The sequence below is a fragment of the Lates calcarifer genome, linkage group LG21 (assembly GCF_001640805.2).
Source record: "Lates calcarifer isolate ASB-BC8 linkage group LG21, TLL_Latcal_v3, whole genome shotgun sequence".
Lineage (NCBI taxonomy): Eukaryota > Metazoa > Chordata > Actinopteri > Centropomidae > Lates > Lates calcarifer.
Window position 1 is genome coordinate 17,895,468 of NC_066853.1, and position 19,917 is coordinate 17,915,384.

General features: G+C 41.8%; 1 protein-coding gene across 6 annotated transcripts in view; it reads left to right on the top strand.

The window, feature by feature from the left end:
* The window catches only part of frya (furry homolog a (Drosophila)), a 51,114-nt gene that overhangs the window by 23,168 nt on the left and 8,029 nt on the right, over positions 1-19,917 (top strand). For 4 of the 6 annotated variants that reach the window (XM_051078963.1, XM_051078961.1, XM_051078964.1 and 1 more), the window contains exons 11-51: positions 175-276; positions 568-671; positions 1,037-1,145; positions 1,278-1,364; positions 1,562-1,733; positions 1,867-1,999; positions 2,212-2,319; positions 2,858-3,113; positions 3,348-3,530; positions 3,625-3,711; positions 4,351-4,610; positions 4,826-5,015; positions 5,281-5,405; positions 5,893-5,950; positions 6,146-6,237; positions 6,507-6,679; positions 7,557-7,717; positions 8,309-8,419; positions 8,915-9,069; positions 9,486-9,588; positions 9,680-9,851; positions 10,284-10,540; positions 10,642-10,788; positions 10,888-11,056; positions 11,344-11,434; positions 11,527-11,609; positions 12,148-12,298; positions 12,540-12,643; positions 12,891-13,076; positions 13,962-14,160; positions 14,569-14,690; positions 14,806-14,993; positions 15,639-15,733; positions 15,821-16,401; positions 16,610-16,707; positions 16,791-16,961; positions 17,090-17,230; positions 17,805-17,984; positions 18,745-18,909; positions 19,224-19,298; positions 19,420-19,590. In XM_051078963.1, the coding sequence (XP_050934920.1) occupies positions 175-276; positions 568-671; positions 1,037-1,145; positions 1,278-1,364; positions 1,562-1,733; positions 1,867-1,999; positions 2,212-2,319; positions 2,858-3,113; positions 3,348-3,530; positions 3,625-3,711; positions 4,351-4,610; positions 4,826-5,015; positions 5,281-5,405; positions 5,893-5,950; positions 6,146-6,237; positions 6,507-6,679; positions 7,557-7,717; positions 8,309-8,419; positions 8,915-9,069; positions 9,486-9,588; positions 9,680-9,851; positions 10,284-10,540; positions 10,642-10,788; positions 10,888-11,056; positions 11,344-11,434; positions 11,527-11,609; positions 12,148-12,298; positions 12,540-12,643; positions 12,891-13,076; positions 13,962-14,160; positions 14,569-14,690; positions 14,806-14,993; positions 15,639-15,733; positions 15,821-16,401; positions 16,610-16,707; positions 16,791-16,961; positions 17,090-17,230; positions 17,805-17,984; positions 18,745-18,909; positions 19,224-19,298; positions 19,420-19,590 (6,315 nt within the window). The remainder of the gene's footprint in view (positions 1-174; positions 277-567; positions 672-1,036; positions 1,146-1,277; positions 1,365-1,561; positions 1,734-1,866; positions 2,000-2,211; positions 2,320-2,857; positions 3,114-3,347; positions 3,531-3,624; positions 3,712-4,350; positions 4,611-4,825; positions 5,016-5,280; positions 5,406-5,892; positions 5,951-6,145; positions 6,238-6,506; positions 6,680-7,556; positions 7,718-8,308; positions 8,420-8,914; positions 9,070-9,485; positions 9,589-9,679; positions 9,852-10,283; positions 10,541-10,641; positions 10,789-10,887; positions 11,057-11,343; positions 11,435-11,526; positions 11,610-12,147; positions 12,299-12,539; positions 12,644-12,890; positions 13,077-13,961; positions 14,161-14,568; positions 14,691-14,805; positions 14,994-15,638; positions 15,734-15,820; positions 16,402-16,609; positions 16,708-16,790; positions 16,962-17,089; positions 17,231-17,804; positions 17,985-18,744; positions 18,910-19,223; positions 19,299-19,419; positions 19,591-19,917) is intronic. The other 2 variants (XM_051078962.1, XM_018665268.2) reach the window with 1 other exon arrangement.

Sequence of the window (19,917 nt, forward strand, 5' to 3'; positions counted from 1 at the left end):
CAGATATGGTTCCAAGATAATGCATAATTCCTCAAATTATCCACTGAGCGGACAACCTCAAATATTATATGTGGAAACTATAAGTGTTAAATGTATTTTTGAGTTAGCATGAAACTATTTTACCAGTGCAGCATATGATAAAAGAGATCTAAACACTCTCTGTTCTGTATGCAGGCTTTTTACCCCTTGGTGACGTGCCTGCTGTGCGTCAGCCAGAAGCAGTTCTTCCTCAACAGATGGCATGTCTTCCTCAACAACTGCCTCTCAAATCTGAAGGTAATTTAACTTGGAAACCAGCTGCCTTCAATTCAGACTACAGTGGCCTTTGTTTTGGGCAGAGAAGTAGCATAAAGGTTGTTCAAGTGTGCATCTGTGTTGCACAAAACATGAATAAATACACTGTTACTTTTTCTTTTATTGTGTTCATGACATGGCATGATATTGGGCAGTAATCATTCCAACTATTCTCGTTAGCATTTAATATATTAAGCATGGTGTGGTATCACTTTTAGGCTGCCAATTGTTGCAGTGTGTTGACTTTCCGCTATAAATGTGAATTTATTGCAGAGTCGAGACCCTAAAATGGCTCGTGTTGCACTGGAGTCCTTGTATCGACTGCTGTGGGTCTACATGATCAGAATTAAGTGTGAGAGCAACACTGCGACACAGGGGTAAATATCTTCAGTCCATACCCTCCTTTTAATGGCTGTGAGCTTGTGAAAATATTTTCACCCTCCCTCTTTGTTACTGATTTTATTGGCATTTGGAGAAAGAGGGTATTCAGAAATGGGGACAAGTCACATCAGTGTTGGTGGCCCACAAGTTTATCAGCAGTTTACAGACATTATTATGAGTCCTGAGTCCACATGAGGAATCCAGGAGGCCAGGACTCCTTAAATGTGTTAACTAGGCCCAAAATAAACTTCCAGCTAACACTTTAATACTGTTTTCTATGTAACTGTACGCAACCTTTTAAAACCTTTGAAATGCTTGTTCAAGGTATCCTCATAAAGTGATCTTTTCTCTGTGTCCACAGTCGCCTCAGCACCATTGTGACAACTCTTTTCCCCAAAGGATCCCGCAGTGTGGTACCAAGAGACATGCCTCTCAACATCTTTGTCAAGATCATCCAGTTTATTGCACAGGTAAACACAATGACATATGCTATACTGCTTTACAGAGAAGTCACTGTTATAACCAATGTATGGTGCTCTCACTGTGACTTTTCATTAATGAATGAAATCACATTAAACATGTTTTTCCTCATGTCATTACAGGAAAGGCTTGATTTTGCCATGAAAGAAATTATATATGACCTCCTTTGTGTTGGAAAACCCGCAAAAGCCTTTAGTCTTAATCCAGAGGTATGCATTCAGCATTCATTTATATGATGTGTGTGTGTCACTCAATTGTATTTCAGCAAATCTATTGAAACCATGCTTATAATAGCCTGCCGTTGCCAGGTAACTTCCTGTAATTTTAGAAGCTGTATTTTTTTTTAGTTTAGGTCATTTTAAAGTTGATAACAAACACCTGAACTTAAAGTTTCTTCTCTGTTCAGAGGATGAATATTGGTCTCAGAGCATTCCTAGTCATCGCCGATAAACTGCAGCAGAAGGACGGTGAGCCTCCAATGCCTAACACCGGTTGCACTTTGCCCTCTGGGAACACACTCAGAGTGAAGAAGACATACCTGAGCAAAACACTGACAGATGAGGAGGCCAAAGTCATTGGTGAGTTAGATAGACTGTGGCCAGGAATGTTGAAAGTGTAATGCTTTTGCAGACTCACATAGCACTGGTTGATCTGGCATATCACAGCAACAGTGATACAACAGTGTTTTTTTTTCTCTCTCATCTTCTCCAGGGATGTCACAGTATTATTTTAATGTGCGGAAGGCTATTGACAACATCCTCAGACACCTGGACAAGGAGGTGGGACGGTGCATGATGATGACAAACGCTCAGATGTTGAACAAGGAGCCTGAGGATATGATCACGTATGTGCACACATCTCTCCACGTCATTGTAGCTGCCAAAACAATTCAAGTTGGCCAAACTTCAGAGTGACTCAGCAAAGTGTTTCATCATTGACTCATGCTTACTTAAATGAACTCAATAATCTGTTTTTATCACAATGCTTTATCAGTTTGCACTTGACAACCACTGAAAGCAAGTGCTTGCAGTTAAACTTAAAATCTGACCTTTTCAGAGGTGAAAGGAAGCCCAAGATTGACTTGTTCAGGACGTGTGTTGCCGCCATTCCTCGCATCCTGCCTGATGGGATGTCCAAGCCAGAGCTCATAGACTTGCTCTCCCGGTAAGTCACCTGTCTTGGAGAAACTACATTTATAAAGAGGGCTGAGCTCTGGGTGTTTAATATTGCTGTCCGACAAGATAATTTATGTGTAATGTGTAATCAAGTGTTATTAATGTTTTGTTTGGATTTTCCTGATCCGGTTTCACCTGAATGTCCTGTTGCCTCCATTAATGTCTTCAACCTAGTGTTGTGTTTAGAGCACATTATTATGCTGTTTTCACACAGTATGACCATGACTTCCAGCAGTAATGTCAAAGGAGGATTATTTTGTTGAACAGTTGAAATATTTTGTTCAGCAGGTTGAATACAATATGATGTGCTTTTTCTATATTTTGAAAGAACATTCAGAATCAGCTATTGAAGTAGATATCCATCAAAAGAAAAACTGATAAACCAATTCTCAAATAAAAAATACACAAAAAAATCAATTTAGTAACACTTGACAACTTATTTAATGTAGCAGGTTAATTTAAGGCAATTGAATTAAAGTGTTTCAGTGGGGCTGATTTTTTTTGCCTTTCATTGTCTTCCTCATCAGATTGACCATTCATATGGATGATGAGCTGCGACTCATAGCCCAGAACTCCTTGCAAAGTCTGCTGGTGGATTTCCCAGACTGGCGTGACGACGTCTTGTTTGGATTCACCAACTTCCTGTTGCGTGAAGTCCAAGACACCCACCAGGGATTGTTAGATACATCCCTCAAATTGCTGCTGCAACTGCTCACACAGTGGAAACTCACCCAGGCTGCCCCAGGGAAGAGCTTTGACACAGCCAAGATACACACTGCAGAGGTACACACCTCTCTCGAGTATTATAGTATTACAACTATTTTTGTGCCTTTAATAAGAAGGAATGCGTAATCACAATTTGTTTTTTTTTGCCGCTCTGACTGCTAATGCTAACTCTTTCCCCAACACATTCACATTCCTGTTGCAGAAATAAGTTGAATCTAATGTACTGAGGTGTTATTTTAGTCATGCAACTGTGAAATCATCTTATGTTTTATTTTGATGTTAATGTCACAGCTGCTGCAGACCAGCTCCAGTCTGAAGATACCTCCAGAGCGAGGTCCTCACTCCACTGTGCTGCATGCTGTAGAGGGACTGGCACTTGTACTGTTCTGCTCCTGTCAGCTGAGCACCCGCAGACTGGCCATCGCCATACTCAAAGAGATACGAAGTCTCTTCATGACGATCGGACAGACTGAGGTAAAGTGAGAGAAAACCAAACTTCAGACAGACTTCAGCAGAGACTGTTTTTTGCATTTTACAGATTGTGATTTTGTTTTTTTCTCAACTGCAGGATGATGATAAACCAATGATAGAGATAATGGATCAGCTCAGCCCTGTAATCCTGGAAAGTTTTGTCAACGTCGCAGTCTCTGACACAGTAAGTTCTTTGTAGCTTCGCTGTGTGGCTCAGCTCCAAACTAAACCTACAGTTTCAATCAACATGTGTCTGCTAGTTTGATTGCCTGTGTTTTCCATCCATCCATCCATTATCTATGCCACTTGTCTGTTAAGGGTTGCAGGGGGGGCTGGAGCCTATCTCAGCTGACATTGGGCGAGAGGTGGGGTACACCCTGTACAGATCGCTAGTTGCCTGTGTTTTACTTTGAGCCAATTTCAAGAAAAGAATGACTGTCAATGAAAAATTCAACCACAAATAGAATCTGGTTCACAAAACAGCAGTTGAATGTATGACAGAAGCACTATTTAGTTATCTAACATGAGAGCTGAATGAACAGCTGGAAATGAGCAGCTGTCGACCTTTTGACATACATTTACATAATCATCAAGCTGACAACATGATGCTCAGAATACTGATTTTATTGAGAATAGGATAATACAGTAAATTAGATGCTTTATTAAATTGTGTTTCTAAATATATCTAATTTCCCCTTAATGATTACCATATTCTTAAGCATAAGGCTGAATAGGCTGATGAAAGAAATGTTTCTAATTGGATATCTAATTCAGTCATGACCCCTGACCTTTGCCCCCTGCTGTTCCGCTTGCTTGTTTGTAGGCCGCGCTGCCAACTGGCCACCACGTGGACCTTCAGTGGCTCGTGGAGTGGAACGCACTTCTTGTCAACAGTCATTATGACATCAGGAGCCCCTCACACGTGTGGATTTTCGCCCAGTCTGTGAAGGACCCCTGGGTGCTGTGCGCGTACAGCCTTCTCCGACAGGAAAACCTGCCCAAGCACTGCCCCACAGCTCTGAGTTACGCCTGGCCTTACGCCTTCACACGAATGCAGACACTCATGTCCCTGGTAGACCCAAAGTAAGTGTCCTCAAACACTGCAGTGAGCTCAGGAGGGATCACAAGATATTTCTATTCTCTGTTTTCTTTACATCCGCATTTAGTCCTCCTATTTTGAACAAAGCCACCCTATGCCAGTTCCCCATTGCATTTAAAAATTCCACCTCACGCTTTCCTGTCAACAACAGCATAGATAAAAATAAGGATCTAATAATATTTCTTGAATGATTCACCAGTAACCCAGTGTACGCCAAGAAGACCAGCACCTCTGGCAGTGGGGACAGTTATATAACCCTGTGGAGAAACTACCTGATCCTTTGCTTTGGGGTAGCCAAGCCCAGTATCATGAGCCCGGGCCATCTGAGAGCATCGACACCTGAGATCACGTCCGCCACACCTGACAGCAGTGTCAGCTATGATAACAAGGTAGCTGCCTCCCTGTCTTCTGGCCTTATTAATTCCCCCAGTGCTTTGTCTCTCCAGGATCAGGTGTTCATACAGAGCTTGTTGACATTCAAACTCAAAGCATCAAATTACACAGCAGCTATCTTTACATGAATGAAACAGGAAGCTGATATATTCTTGACTGTACAGACACTTCACCTCAATGCAGCCCCGTGTAATTGGTGATGTTCAAGCAGCGTGAGAGTTTTTTTTTGTCTGACTGAACCGTCGGTGTTTGATGTTACAGGTTATCGGGAGCCCATCTGTGGCTTGGCTTCTGAAGCAGTTGGTTCCACTGATGAGGGCAGAGAGCATTGAGCTGACAGAGTCATTAGTTCTGGGCTTTGGTCGCACCAATGCCCTTGTATTCAGGTATATCAGAGAACTGCGTTTTAAATGGTCTACTCTGAAGCACTTCTTCTTCCTCTTACAAATTATGATTTTTATGATTGACATTCAAGATGTATAATAGCTTATTGTTGTATGATTTTGGCCACAGATCTAAGATGTAGTTTTGTTTTTGTCTCTAGTAATGAGACTGAACCAGTTAAATGGAAGTTAAAGTGCAATCCATTATTTTCCTCATTATTAAAGTCCATGTTGACCTGTATTGTGTGGATAGTGGAGATGAACAGAGGATTACAGCTGAGTGGTGCCCTGTTGCCATTTACAGCTGCATCTAAATTGTTTCCTAGAAATCAGATTTTTTTTTTTTTAGCTCAAATCTCCTTTCCATGAAAATATAACAATAGTCTGTTTAATGTTGTTACATTAACTGAATGTTTACTCTTGTTATTTGATGAATATTTAACATTTTGTCTAAAAATGAAATGGTTATATTTTCACTGTCTGCACAAAGGGAGCTTGTGGAGGAGTTACATCCCCTAATGAAGGAGGCATTAGAAAGAAGGCCTGAGGTTGGTTGATTATATTTGCATTACAATACACAGTGTGAGCAAAATGTGTAATATTTGTATTTGTTAATGAACTACAAAATGTGATGTAGCCCCACCAGAGAGCCAGCATGTATTAAGAGAGTCAGAAAATAATAAGTGATAATATTATTAATAGGATTTGTACAATTAAGGATTTGTCTTAATGACTTTTTGTAGAACAAGAAGCGGCGTGAGCGGCGAGACCTACTGAGACTGCAGCTGCTGCGGATCTTTGAGCTGCTGGCTGATGCAGGTGTCATCAGTGACAGGTTAGTGTGGCACTAGTTGACACATTACAGCCCAGCACAGGACAGAATCTCACTCTGGATAATAAACAATAAAGAGAGGTCACCAGGATTCAAAACTAACTTTTTGCTGAATCCAGTGTTCCTGCACCAGATCCTCACAGTTAACTGCTGTAATACAGTCTGGGTTTTGACAGATATTTGAAAAGAAATTAATGTGTTTTTGTCATGTACTGTTTGGTTGGTGACGTCTTTTCACTGGGCGTCTCCTTGTTTTCTCTGCAACCGAACAGTACAAACGGAGCACTGGAACGTGACACCCTCGCCCTGGGCGCTCTGTTCCTGGAGTATGTGGATCTAACCCGGATGCTTCTGGAAGCTGAGAATGACAAAGATGCAGAGATCCTCAAAGACATCCGAGCTCACTTCAGTGCCATGGTGGCTAACCTCATCCAGTGTGTACCAGGTACTCAGAATAGATTTCTTCAACTACTTCAACTTTAGTGTCTTTTTTTTTTTTTTGGTCAGCCCAGTCACTGACAGTGCTCTGCAGGTTAGATTGAGCATATAACTCCACCAAGGCCAAACAGTCTTACACATGTCTGTCTAGCCTTTATAATAGACAAAGCAGAGGAAAAAGGAAGTACCAGAAATGGATTATTATCTGGATTAGTTATACAAACTCATAAATCTCAACACCATAAATAGATAGTCTGATTAAATCAAGATCCATACAATGTTTCCTGAGAAATTGACAAAAATGTCAAAAATTCCCTATCCAGCACTGAAAGGGAAAAATTGTAGCTCTGCCCCTCGGGTTTTTCCCTGGCTCGTGCCTCAACTTTTTGTGTAATCCTGCTTACAAATAAACAAACAAACCAACAAACAGATATGGGTGAAAACTTCTTGGAGGAATTAAAATAGACTGTAAATGTTTTGTATTTGTTTTATACCTAATATAATCAATCTGTCCTTTTCATCCATTTGTGGATTGTGAATTATATAATAGGTTTCCATTTGGCTAGAGTTTGCACAGAGCATGGAGCACAAGACTCTTGACATTGATCTTGATTTGGACATAGCCCAAGGGGAGTAGATCTAAAAATAGTGCAGCTTAAGGACAGAGCAGACAAGGACAGGTGATGACTCATGGGTTGCTAAGCATTCACAAGTCCCCACTGAATGACTAATGATCTATCTAGGGACACCAACACCTTATTACCATATCGGAAAATGCACATTTAGTAGTTAGTTAAGAGTTTAAGATACTTCAATATTTTTGCTGACTCTTCATTTTCTCAATGAGCGAAACCCATGACAGGCTCACTTGTCCCACTCTCCAGTGCACCACAGGCGCTTCCTGTTTCCACAGCAGAGCCTGCGACATCACCTCTTCATCCTCTTCAGTCAGTGGGCTGGCCCTTTCAGTATCATGTTCACCCCCCTGGACCGCTACAGTGACAGGAATCACCAGATCACAAGATATCAATATTGTGCCCTAAAGGTAAACATGCCCTAAACAACCTGTAGACCGCCACACATTCTTAACCCCCAATACATTAAAATATGTTTTGAATCTAGCTCATTTACTTGTCTGTAATCCTGTTGCCACCTTTTGCAATCTCTGTGTAAACAGTGTTCACTTTTGTGAAACTGGCCCCTGACTCACACCATGGTGTTGCATTAGAGAAAATCCTCCCATTCTATCTCTGCTAGCCAAGAAAGCTCTGTAAATATAATTCTCTTGTTTGGTGTGAACTCCTCTCCACCCACAAGACAAATACAAACTTAAGTACACTCTTCCCTGAACTGCAGTGTGTGACTGAGTGAGTGCCCCATCCAGAAAATCCTTGGTGCACCAATATTAGATTTCTTAGAATATTTCTCTTGTCCCACAACTGGTCTTGTTGTCCATTGTGAAGAAACCTAAATTTAGCCAAGACCTGTGTCACGGTTTTGTGATGATCTGGCAAATTTACCTGAGGGTGGAGCAGTGGCATTGTAAGACAAAGGGGGGGAAAAGTAGAACTGAATAAGTTTTCCTAACAAAACCCTTTAACATGTGAGTATTGTTGATTTGTGTTTGCTCTTCCAGGCCATGTCTGCTGTGCTGTGCTGCGGGCCTGTGTTTGATAATGTTGGCCTCTCTCCAGACGGATACCTCTATAAGTGGTTGGATAATATCCTGGCCTGCCAGGATCAGCGGGTATGTAGCCAAAACTTTACCACCGTGGTGCATTGAAACAAAGAGCTGACCCAGAAAACCCCTCTGATAGCTTGCTGAAGCTTGCTTTATAAAAACCCAACACTAGACCTTGCCAACTGCATGCCATTATCTTGCAGGAGTGCCGGCAAGTAGCGAAGGAGAGTTTTGTTTCAAAATAAATTTGTCTGATGCTGCCTTAATTCAACTTTACAACACCTGCATGTGTATTTTACACATTTTTCCTCAGAAAATTGCCTTTGAGCTGTCACGTTTTCATTACATGGCTTGAGGTGTAGCATCAACAGGGCAGGTAGCCAAGAAAATATATCATTTTTTGACTTGAAAGAAATATAACTACTGGAATCATTTCACACTGAGTCCCTGAATCTTTCTAAATAGATGTTGCCTCAGATAATCACTAATGTAAAATCTGGGATTACAGAGGAGATACAAGGAATTCAAGAGAGTCTGTGTTGGTATCTTCCCCTGGCACAGGTCCATCAACTTGGCTGTGAAGTCGTTATCCTGCTCCTGGAGCTCAATGCCGACCAGGTCAACCTATTCAACTGGGCTGTTGATCGCTGCTACACAGGCTCCTACCAGCTCGCCTCAGGCTGCTTCAAAGCCATCGCTACAGTCTGTGGCAGCAGGTATAAAACCTCACAATTTCTCTGTCATCTGTTCAGCTAGTGAAGGCTGTCTTTGCATCTTTACTTCTTCTCACACAGTTTGTATTGTACTGTCATATTTTCCATTGTATGTCACTTTTTGATTGTGGTTTTTGTGTTGCATTTAATTAATGATTTGCCTAATTAGATTGTATATTTTCTGGATCACGCAGATTTCTTGTCAAAGCGAGGAAACTGCTGGTAAATTAGCTTAGGCTTCAAAGCGTCACCTTAGCTAATCCTCTTAGAGGGCTCACTGTTCATCTGAAGTTGGCCTTCACCTCTTGCTTTATCTCAAAAACATTAAGTCAAGTATTATGTGGAACTCTCAGCATTGATCTCTTAATACTGGAACGTTATCTCATAATTATTATTTGCTCTCTCTGTTTCTTTACCAGCAGAAACTACCAAAGTGATATAGTAACACTGCTGAATCTGGTGCTCTTCAAGGCATCAGACACCAACAGAGAAATCTATGAGATTTCAATGCAGCTGATGCAGGTGAGAAACATAAGCACGATTTGTTGCGCTGCTGTGCAGTTTTATGTGGTCACAGTCTTAAGTGACACGTTTCCCCTCTTTCTTTAAACAGATTCTTGAAGCGAAGTTGTTTGTATACTCTAAGAGGATTGCAGAGCAGAAGCCAAACAGTATCCTCTATGGCACCCATGGTCCACTGCCACCTCTGTACAGTGTCTCTCTGCCTCAATTGTCCAGCCAGCTAGCAAGGATGTACCCTGAACTCACGCTTCCTCTATTCTCAGGTTGCTGTTTGTTTCAAATTAGTGCTGTGTGTGTGTGTGTGTGTGTGTGTGTGTGTGTGTGTGTGTGTGTGTGTGTGTGTGGCCATATAGGGGTTAGCCATGGTATTTAAGCCTGCTGTAATACTCTCACAAGCTTGTCATCTTCTCATGGTTTCCCACTAAATACTGCCTCATCCGCATCCAAAGAAGCCTTCCTCTCCCAGACACTTACTGTATCTATGGACACGCCCACCAACCACAGAAACACTGAGAGCTTAACTTTGCTAAGAGAACCCCCACTTTAAGTTGAATTCATATGCGGATCAGAATTAAACTGGCTATTATGGTGAAACTGGGTATATGTCATGTGTTTGATTTCCGTCAAATATAAACGCCGCAGCTCCCGCTGATGTTATTCTGATGTTAGTGTTGCCTTCCCTCTGCCTGTTCCAGAGGTTAGCCAGAGGTTCCCCACCACTCATCCCAATGGGAGGCAGATCATGCTAACCTACCTCCTGCCCTGGCTCAGTAACATTGAACTGGTGGATAGTGGCTTGCTCCTCCCGGTCTTCACACCGTGCACCTCAGATTATGACAGTTCTAGCCGGACGACCAGCTCAGGTTCATCTCACCAACTGAAGGGCACTGGTTGGGGCTCCCTACAAGCCACGTCCATGGTTCTCAATAACCTCATGTTCATGACTGCCAAGGTAAAGTCATGTTGGGGAAATGTAATGAAGCAGGGCATGGGTAATCTAATGTCAGTGCAGCTAACATGACGCTGTGTTCTTTTATTTACCCCCCTGGTCAGTATGGAGACGATCTACCTGGACCAGAGATGGAAAACGCCTGGAATGCTTTAGTCAGCAATGAGAAGTGGAGCAACAATCTGAGAACCACACTGCAGTTTCTCATCAGCTTATGTGGTGTCAGCAGTGACACCGCTCTCCTGCCATATGTAAGATATGTCATTTAGGCCAGCTGGAAGATGTTATGTTGCTACTTTTTTTTCCCTCTTTCCAGTTTCTCATGGATATCCTGTGATATATTTGTACAGATCAAGAAGGTGGTGATCTATCTGTGCCGGAACAACACCATACAAACCATGGAGGAGTTGATATTTGAGTTACAGCAAACAGATCCAGTCAACCCTGTGGTGCAGCACTGTGACAGCCCTCCTTTCTATCGCTTCTCTGCCACAAGCAAGGTCTCCACAGCAGCTTCAGGTACATTTTTTAACTACAGCTTGTCTTACTGAAAAGAATGAACACCGCTTACAGTTAGTATTTTTTAAATGGTAAAAAAAAAAAAAAAAAAAACACCAACCAGGAAATCCCAACTGCTCCAGTGGAACCACTTAATGACCTACCATAGTAAACTGTCAGATCCCAGTGGTGAATGTGAAGCAGCGTTGGTGTTAAAGATCATAAAGATCATGCTCAGTAGATTTTCCTTGAACATACTTTAAAACATAAGTATTTAGCTCTATTTAGCTTTTTTGGTTCATTTCTAGGCACCACATCGAGCAGCAATACTGTTGTTGCATGCCAGGAGAGCTTTACTGATGCAGATGATACCAAGACTGTAAAGGAGAACGAGGAGAGGTACAGAATACAATGAGACCTTAATGCTCATCATTTGATTAATTACAGTATTAGCAAATCGCATCATGATAATGATTGTTTTCTGACCTCAGGCTTAGCCACATAATGCGAGCACACAACCGCCTGGAATCACGCTACAGCAACAGCTCAGGAGGATCTTACGACGATGATAAGAGTAAGTAAGATGATAAGTTGTTTTTCAGCACCAGACGCCATATGAAAAAAAGTGGTTGTCATGGACTGGTGAGTGTGGAATACACAGGCTGGGTTGGAGGGTAAGATGGTGACCGGCATGATGTCATTGATAATGCATGAGTAGCCTGGGGCTCTTAAAAGGCTTCTGTGAGAACTGGCACTGAAATAAAAGTAGTCGAGCCCAGGGCCTCTGCACTGCTGCCAGTGACCCAAAAACAGGTTTGTTACACCCTCTTGGGCTGAATTAGTCATGCAGACTAATGTGAGTAAGAATAATCTGACAATGAACAGCGCCCCGAAATACCCTTTTCGACAACTGCACTTCAAAGCTGAGGTCCTCCTCTATCTTCTTATGTTGGGAGTAGTATTTAAATGTATCTCCTGTCTGTGTCATTTGCCCACATGCCACCCATTTTCAGCTATAGAGAGTTTACAAGCTCACATTTTCTAATGGCCATTTGGTGTATGTGTCATTTGAGATAAATGTAAAAACACTGACATTTTCTGTATCTATTTAGGTGAACCACTGCCCCCCTATGCTGATTGGCTGATGGTTGTTGTTGAGACCAACCAGCCCCATCCTCTGCCCATGCCTCTGAATGGAGGATGCTGGGCTCCTCTGGTGGACTTTTTGCCAGAGACCATCACTCCTAGAGGACCCCTGCACAGGTTAGACTACTGCATACATTAATGCAAATTGTCCTCATTCTGACTCTGACGCTGAATCTACATCAAAACAATGAGACAAAACTGCTGCTTATCAGCAATCAAACTGATTTCTGACCTATAATAACCTATTTTTTATGCTACAAGGTCCTCTTTCTATAAATTACATTTGATATGAATCTATTTTTAAAATTCATTACATTTAACTGAGAGGCTTTACAGTGTGTGTTTTTGTTTGTTATAGGTGTAATATAGCAGTCATCTTCATGACAGAGATGGTGGTGGATCACAGTGTGAGAGAGGACTGGGCCATGCACCTGCCTTTACTGTTACATGCCTTGTTTTTGGGTGAGTTCACACTATAATCAGTCAGTCTAAATCTCATGGCTGACTTTAAATACATCATTTTAAGTACAAAGATTTGGACAATTCAGTCAAATCTGCTCCTCTGGTAGAAAAATGTATTCAGTTTCAACCAGCTGATATCAGATAGTTTCATATTTTATAGACTCTGAGATCAATGCTGTGAAACCAGGAGAGGGGAAATTTTTAAAAAAAGTCTTAAAGTTACTGATTTTTCTGTTCCTTTCTCCAGGAATGGATCACTACCGCCCAGAGGTGTTTGAGCACAGCAAACGTCTCCTTCTCCACCTGCTCATTACATTGTCCTGTAACAACAACTTCCAGGCAGTCGCCTCAGTCTTACTGCAGACACGTGAGATCAACAGCACCAAGACCCTCACCTGCAAACCAAGCCTTCAGCCCGAGTATTTACCTTCAGGTACAAATACAGATCTTAAGTAATATTTCCTTTATGAGTTTTCAAATCTACAAATATACAGTATTCACACTTTGCTAAAAACTTGAGGTAGACCTGGGTCCAACTGTCAGAGCAGCTTAGTATTTGACACATGCTCTTCTTTCTGACTAAGATCAACTTGAACATCAGGAGGGAATGGCTAACATTCCTGTCAAAGGATAGATAAGTTTCTTATCTGGGGAGAAAATATTTGGTCACTGTGCCAAAAGCAATATTGAGAGTGCAGAGGACATCAAAGGTCTTGATTAAAGCATTCCATTCTGCTATTTTTATCCTTTTGCCCAAATTGGGGCCATCTGCTCGGGCTCGGATAGGCTAGTTTGGTCCTCCTCCCTCCCCCTTCCGATAATTTGTTTTGCAAATGTCTAGACATTCTGAAATGTCCAGTGTATTATTTGTCCATTTTGTCCATTTGAATACAACTTGATATGTACAAATATGATAAAAAAGTGGTTTTTTTTTACAGTGACTGTTGTTGAAATCCAAAGAAAACATCCCTTTTTCCTCTCAGTCTTTGTAACATCTTCACTCCCATGTTTATTATATTTGTATCGGTTTGTAAATAAACAAAAAGGAGATTAGGTGTGCAGCAGCTTAGTTATACTTGACAGCTCCACCACATTAAATAAATACTGTCAGTAGACAGGGATAATTGGATTCAAATTCCAGACATGTTAAAACACAGGTCATGCTGCTCCCTACACGTTCTCTTCTCATACTAACTCCTGCTATCACCAGCTGTATGTTGCAGTTTGCAAAATGAAATCAAATGTCCGAATGAACCGCTTTACTGTTGCCTGCTATACCTGTTTCTGATCACACACCTGTTCCTCTGTTGTTGTTCAGGAGGTTTCGACTTCCTGCGGGAGTGTCAGGCATCTCCTGTGCCCGACTCTGGTCTGAGTTCTTCCTCTACATCATCCAGTCTGAGCCTGGGGGGCAGCAGCAACAACCTGCCTGAGATTTCACAGGAGGTGGAGGAGCTGGTAGCCTCCAATAAAATGGATGAGAAGACCAACAAGCTCATTGAGTTTTTATCTACAAGGTACTCATGTCAAAATGTGGTTTCTCTCTTGGAATAATTTCCAGCATGTACAGCAATCCATAATATATAATTTATATATATAATTTTACTGGAAGTATTTTACATAATTATAAATTATAAAATATATAAATAAAAATGATAAATACAGTCAGAAATAGCTTTCTGATACACTGATATACTTTCTCATGTTTCTTGACGCAGATTACCCCCTAGTGGTGTTGTACGCATAGTGCAGTAGATTCTTATACAAGTGGATTAGATTTGATATTTAAATTATAATGCAGCTGGTATTTACCAAGATTAATGTAAATTCAATTCAAACCTGTGATCTTAAACAATATTTAGATGTTTGATGATATTATTTGTATACTGGTTGTTGTTAGTAACTTAGAAGTTGTTGTTTTACAGGGTGCATGGACCACTCTGGTGCCATGAAGACATTTCACCAAAGAACCAAGTTTCAAAAAGCACAGGGCAGCTGTCAAACTTCCTGCGACACGTGGTATCTGTGTTCAGAGAATCCAAGTCAGGTAACATTTCAATATATTCTAAAGAAAGTGTTAATGATTTATACCACAGAGCCCTGTTTTTACCACTCAATGCTTCTTATTTTCATTTGCATACTCCTCTCTCTGTCCTTGTTAGATTTCCACCTGGAGCAACAGCTCAGTGATGTGGCACTGCAGACGGCCTTGTGTAGTTCGTCTCGTCATTATGCTGGCCGTTCCTTCCAGGTGTTCCGAGCCCTCCGCCAACCCGTCTCCGCCCACGCTGTGTCCGACCTGCTCTCGAGGCTGGTGGAAGTCGTCGGTGAACATGGAGAAGAAGTGCAGGTTAGTGTTTTGCGTGTGTGTGTACATCTTGTGCGTGAGCATGTGGATGTGAGAGCATTATGCATCAATATGTTCATATGTGTTTGGGCATAATCAATGCAGGAATTTATTATTTACATCTTTATCACTGTGGAATTCCCATCAGCAGCACAATTTTTAGTAGGAGTTGTTGATAAAGCAGAAACTGAGGGATTCTATTGAGTTACTGTATCATTTGTATTCTGAGTTTGTTTTTAAGGACATAGTACATGAATTCACTGCTGTTTATCAAATGACTTGGATGCCCCAGATGTCTGACCCTCTTATGAGCACATGAACACTACATTAAAACTAATAATCATCTAATGGCAGAAATCCTTGATCATCATGAAAGTCTAATCAGCTCATCCCTGAACCAAGGACTATCTGTCCATCAAATATAATATATTCAAATCCATCCATTATATTTATTTATTTATTTTTAAATCTTGCAGACAGTCATCAGAACAAATGGAGTCTGAGTGCCCTGAATTTTTTTTTAACAAATTCTCAGCATAGTCCAGGGCTACATTTTTAAGGCTATTTTTTTCGCAGCAATTAAAAACAATGCTTAGTGTTCACAAGAATATCCTCCAAACTAGAGTTGTGGCTTTCTCTCTCCCGCAGGGCTATGTGATGGAAGTATTACTCACACTGGAATCTGTGGTGGATAACTTGGCTGAATGCCTGAAGAATAATGATCTCATGGCTATCTTGACGAGGTTTGTGCATCCTTTACATATATTTATGATGAAGGTATTTTTAAAAAGGCATTAAGGGACTTTAATTTATTGTTTCTTTAATTCCAGAGTCTCGTCTCCAGATTTCCTGACCAGTTTCAAGCTGCTGTCCAACAGGAAGAGCACAGGGCAACTAAATCTTAGAAGAGAGGAGAAGAGCAGACATCAGAGGAGCTCTTCTGTCCCCAAGAAGTTTGGAGAGGCGGACAGGTGGTCTGACCCGCCCCGCAGTGCCACACTGGACCGTATCCAGGCCTGCGAACAGCAGGCTTTGCTAGCCAAGACCCGCAGCTTGTCCTCATCTAAAGACAACATCACAGACCCGACCAGCATCAACCACCCCAGCAACCTGCTGGCCACCATCTTCTGGGTGGCGGTGTCGCTTATGGAGTCAGACTTTGAGTTCGAGTATCAGATGTCTTTGAGACTGTTGAATAAGCTGCTGGGCCACATGTCGCTAGACAAACAGGAGAACAGGGAGAAGCTGGAGAAGCTGCAGAGCCAGCTGAAATGGAGCAGCTTCAGTGGGCTCCAGCAGCTGCTGCTGAAAGGCTTCACCTCCTTGTCTACCACTGACCTCACTCTTCAGCTCTTCTGCCAACTCACACCCGTGTCACGGGTGCCTGTAGTGGACACGTCACAAGCCATAGGTATACTGTAAAGATCAACACATACGGTTTTTAGGACTGATGATAAGAATGTTGATATTTTTAGACTTCAGGTGTCTGTAAACTCTTATTTTGTGGCAATATTGTTAAATTTCAGAAAAATTCTGATCTTATACAAATTACATGCTAGTGAACTTTTCTACAGAATGATTTTTTCAGTGATTTTTAATTAGACTGTATCATCCATTAGGTTTTCCATTGAATGTTCTCTGCCTGCTACCACATCTTGTGCAAAACTTTGACAGCCCCACACAGTTCTGTCAAGATGTTGCTGAGAGGATAGCCCAGGTTTGGCTCCAATAACGTTTCTATCCTCATTTTACCTCAAAGATAATTATTTGCTCTAAGCTATTGCACTTTTTTTTGCATAGGTATGCCTTGAGGAGAAGAACGCCAAGCTCTCCAACCTTGCTCATGTCATGACTCTGTATAAAACGCACTCCTACACACGAGACTGCTTCTCCTGGGTCAATGTGGTGTGTCGATATCTTCATGAAGCCTTCTCCGATATCACCCTCAGCCTGGTCACTTACATGGCGGAGGTTGGTACAGCCATATCAGATAATCATATGTTGAGCTCAGCCGCAGTAAAAGGGTTGTGCAGTAATTATTAATATTACAGCCTCTGAAAAGGTGCTAAATAAAACTGCATTTAATTCTCTTGTAACAGCTGTTGGAGAAAGGCCTTCCCAGTATGCAGCAGACCCTTTTACAAATCATCTACAGCCTCCTGAGTCACATGGACCTGAGTGGAATTCAAGCAAAACCCTTCAACATGGAGGTGCTCAAGACAATTGAGAAATTTGTCCAGGTGTGTTAAAATAAACATAACCTGAACATGTATCCTAATATACATAAGTAGTTTATATATGCAGTCGCTGTATGCCTGTCCCAATATTGATTTTTAGTTCATGGCTGCTTATATTTTTAGGATATTTCTGTTTTAACTTTCACAGAGGGATATATGTGCATGGAAACTGCAAAAGATTTGGATGGTAGATCTGATGTGATCAGTGGAAATCTTTAGGCATCATGCTCTGAGTAAGCTCTGAGCTCTTGTGTTCCCTGTTCTTTTTGTAAGTGTTCATGGGGAAAAAAGGAGAAAAAAAAAAGCTGTCGTGTGTCAGCGCAGTAAATCTGTAGACACACCCAAACTATAAACAGTCTGCCTTTCTGCCGCAGGCTAGGCCTCTGCTTAGTCTCATACTGAATCTATTTTCCTTTCACTTCCTGCCATAAGGCATCTGCCAGAACACCTCTGTCTTCAAAAATGGAACAACATTAAAATGCACAGAAAGACATGTGGTTGTTTTCTTCTAAACATGTGGCTGTGTTGGTTTCTTTTTCTGCATGTATGGGTGAATGTATGTCTTTGTTGAGTATAGACTGCCCATTGGAGAGAAGCACTAAATATCCTGAAGCTGGTGGTTTCTCGATCGGCCAGTCTGGTGCAGCCTTCATCCCCACAAAGTGACCTCTCCTACGAGGACATCAGTCGTGTCTGGGACCGCTCCTCCAAGGCCTTGCCTGGGAAAACTCTGGATTTCCACTTTGACATATCTGAGGTTAGAGGCTCTTTCTCTGACTTTCTTTTTTACCGTGTTTGAAAGTTCTTAGTTTGAAAGTCCCTGTATTATATTTGCCCCTGTATTTTTTCCTGTATTTTCCAGGGTGTGGTGCTTGTTGAGGTTGTGTGGAATCTTTTAGAGCTTTTTGGAAAGGAAACATTTCTTCCCCTTCCTCAATGCTGATATTTCTTCTTGACCAAACCTCTCGAGATTAGCTTGAGAGCTCGAAAGGTAAACACAATTAGCCAAGCAGTGCAGATCCTGAAAGTGATGTCAAAGATACAGAGTGGTGTATGTGTGGGAACTGAACAGGGAGCTATTTGTGTTGTTCATGAATGGCAGGAAATGATGTCAGCTCTTTGCCGCCGTCCTTTGTATGTGACTCAGTTAGCTCAAGTGGACAGCCAACAGCATGTGTGTTTAAACTTGGGACACACTGGACAAACCACTGATATATCTTAAAATAGCCTGATATTTATAGACTGAGGGATAAAACAGAGGAACTGTAGGTTTATTTTCCCTCAGCTGCCTCATGCATTCCGAGAGCTAAGTGGAATAAAAACCGTGAACACTGATAAAATGTCACTTCACTTTTCGCTCATCTTGGAACTGTCAAAGTCTAGAGGAAGCAGGAGGTGCCATGGAGCCTGAGTCATGGACTGACTGAGCAGAGAGGAACTTTCTTTTCTTCACACTTTCCCTTTCTCATCAAGCTTTCTGTCTGCACGTGTCTGTTTGTTTTTGTCCACGCTGTTAGACACCAGTGATCGGTCGGCGTTACGATGACCTTCAGCGCTCTCCAGGCCAAGATGTGAAGAGCAGGACCACAGCAGTGACCCGCAGCACTTCCTCTACCTCCTCTGGATCTACGTCCAACAACGTCCTGGTGCCGGTCAGCTGGAAGAGGCCTCAGTCTTCACAGGTGAACATTTTCCCCATTCCCTGCCTTTTTAACACATAATTATCCCTTTTACACCTGGCATTAAAATGCAGTCTTTATCTGGATATGTTATCTGGATAAGGAAAAACATATTAATAGTGCAAATGCATGCAGGAGGCATTGTTGTCAAAGTGCAATCAGATCAGCCAGACCACATTTGGAGACCCATGGCCATAATCCAGATCACATGTTAATACCAGTTGCTTATGGAGCATAAACCTGTGATGTGGTTCAAGTGAAACTGAATTGTTGCAAATTTTGTTCCAAACATTTCTGTTTTCTCTTGCCCTCTACAGAAAAGAACACGGGAAAAGCTGGTGAATGTATTGTCTCTGTGTGGACAAGAAGTGGGGCTCACAAAAAATCCTTCAGTAAGATGCAACACTTTTTAGCAATGCCATGAATTTCAATACTCTACATATTCTAGTACCACGTATTCATAAATAACCCGTAAGCTGTTTTTCATTTTTGCCTGTTTGCTCCTCTCTATAGGTGATCTTCTCCAGTTGTGGGGAGCTGGACCTCATGGAGCACCAGCCCAGCTTGGTGTCCTCTGATGATGGGACCCGGGAACCAGAGAACATGGACGACACCACCTCAGAGCAGCAGTTCAGAGTCTTCAGGGACTTTGACTTCCTGGATGTGGAGCTCGAAGATGGAGAGGTGAGTCTCAGGACCTCAGATGTCTTAAAAGGGGGGGGGTAAAGAAAATAATTTAACCTCCCTCTCACGCACATGACGAAATAACTGCATGGTTGCTCTTGTAAAGCAACAACAACAGCAGAGAGAAAAACATATCAGAGTATTTTCCATCTAAGGAACTGTGTTGGGTCAGGTCTGCCTGCTCTTTGTAATGGGCTTTCTTTTTTTCTGTTTGTTTCTGTTTCTGCTATCTAGGAGTTACAGGTAAGTTTAGTCATGTTACATTTTTACTTGCTGTGTGTGTTTTTTTTAAACGAGTGTTTGCTTGTGCAGATAATGTAGTGGTCT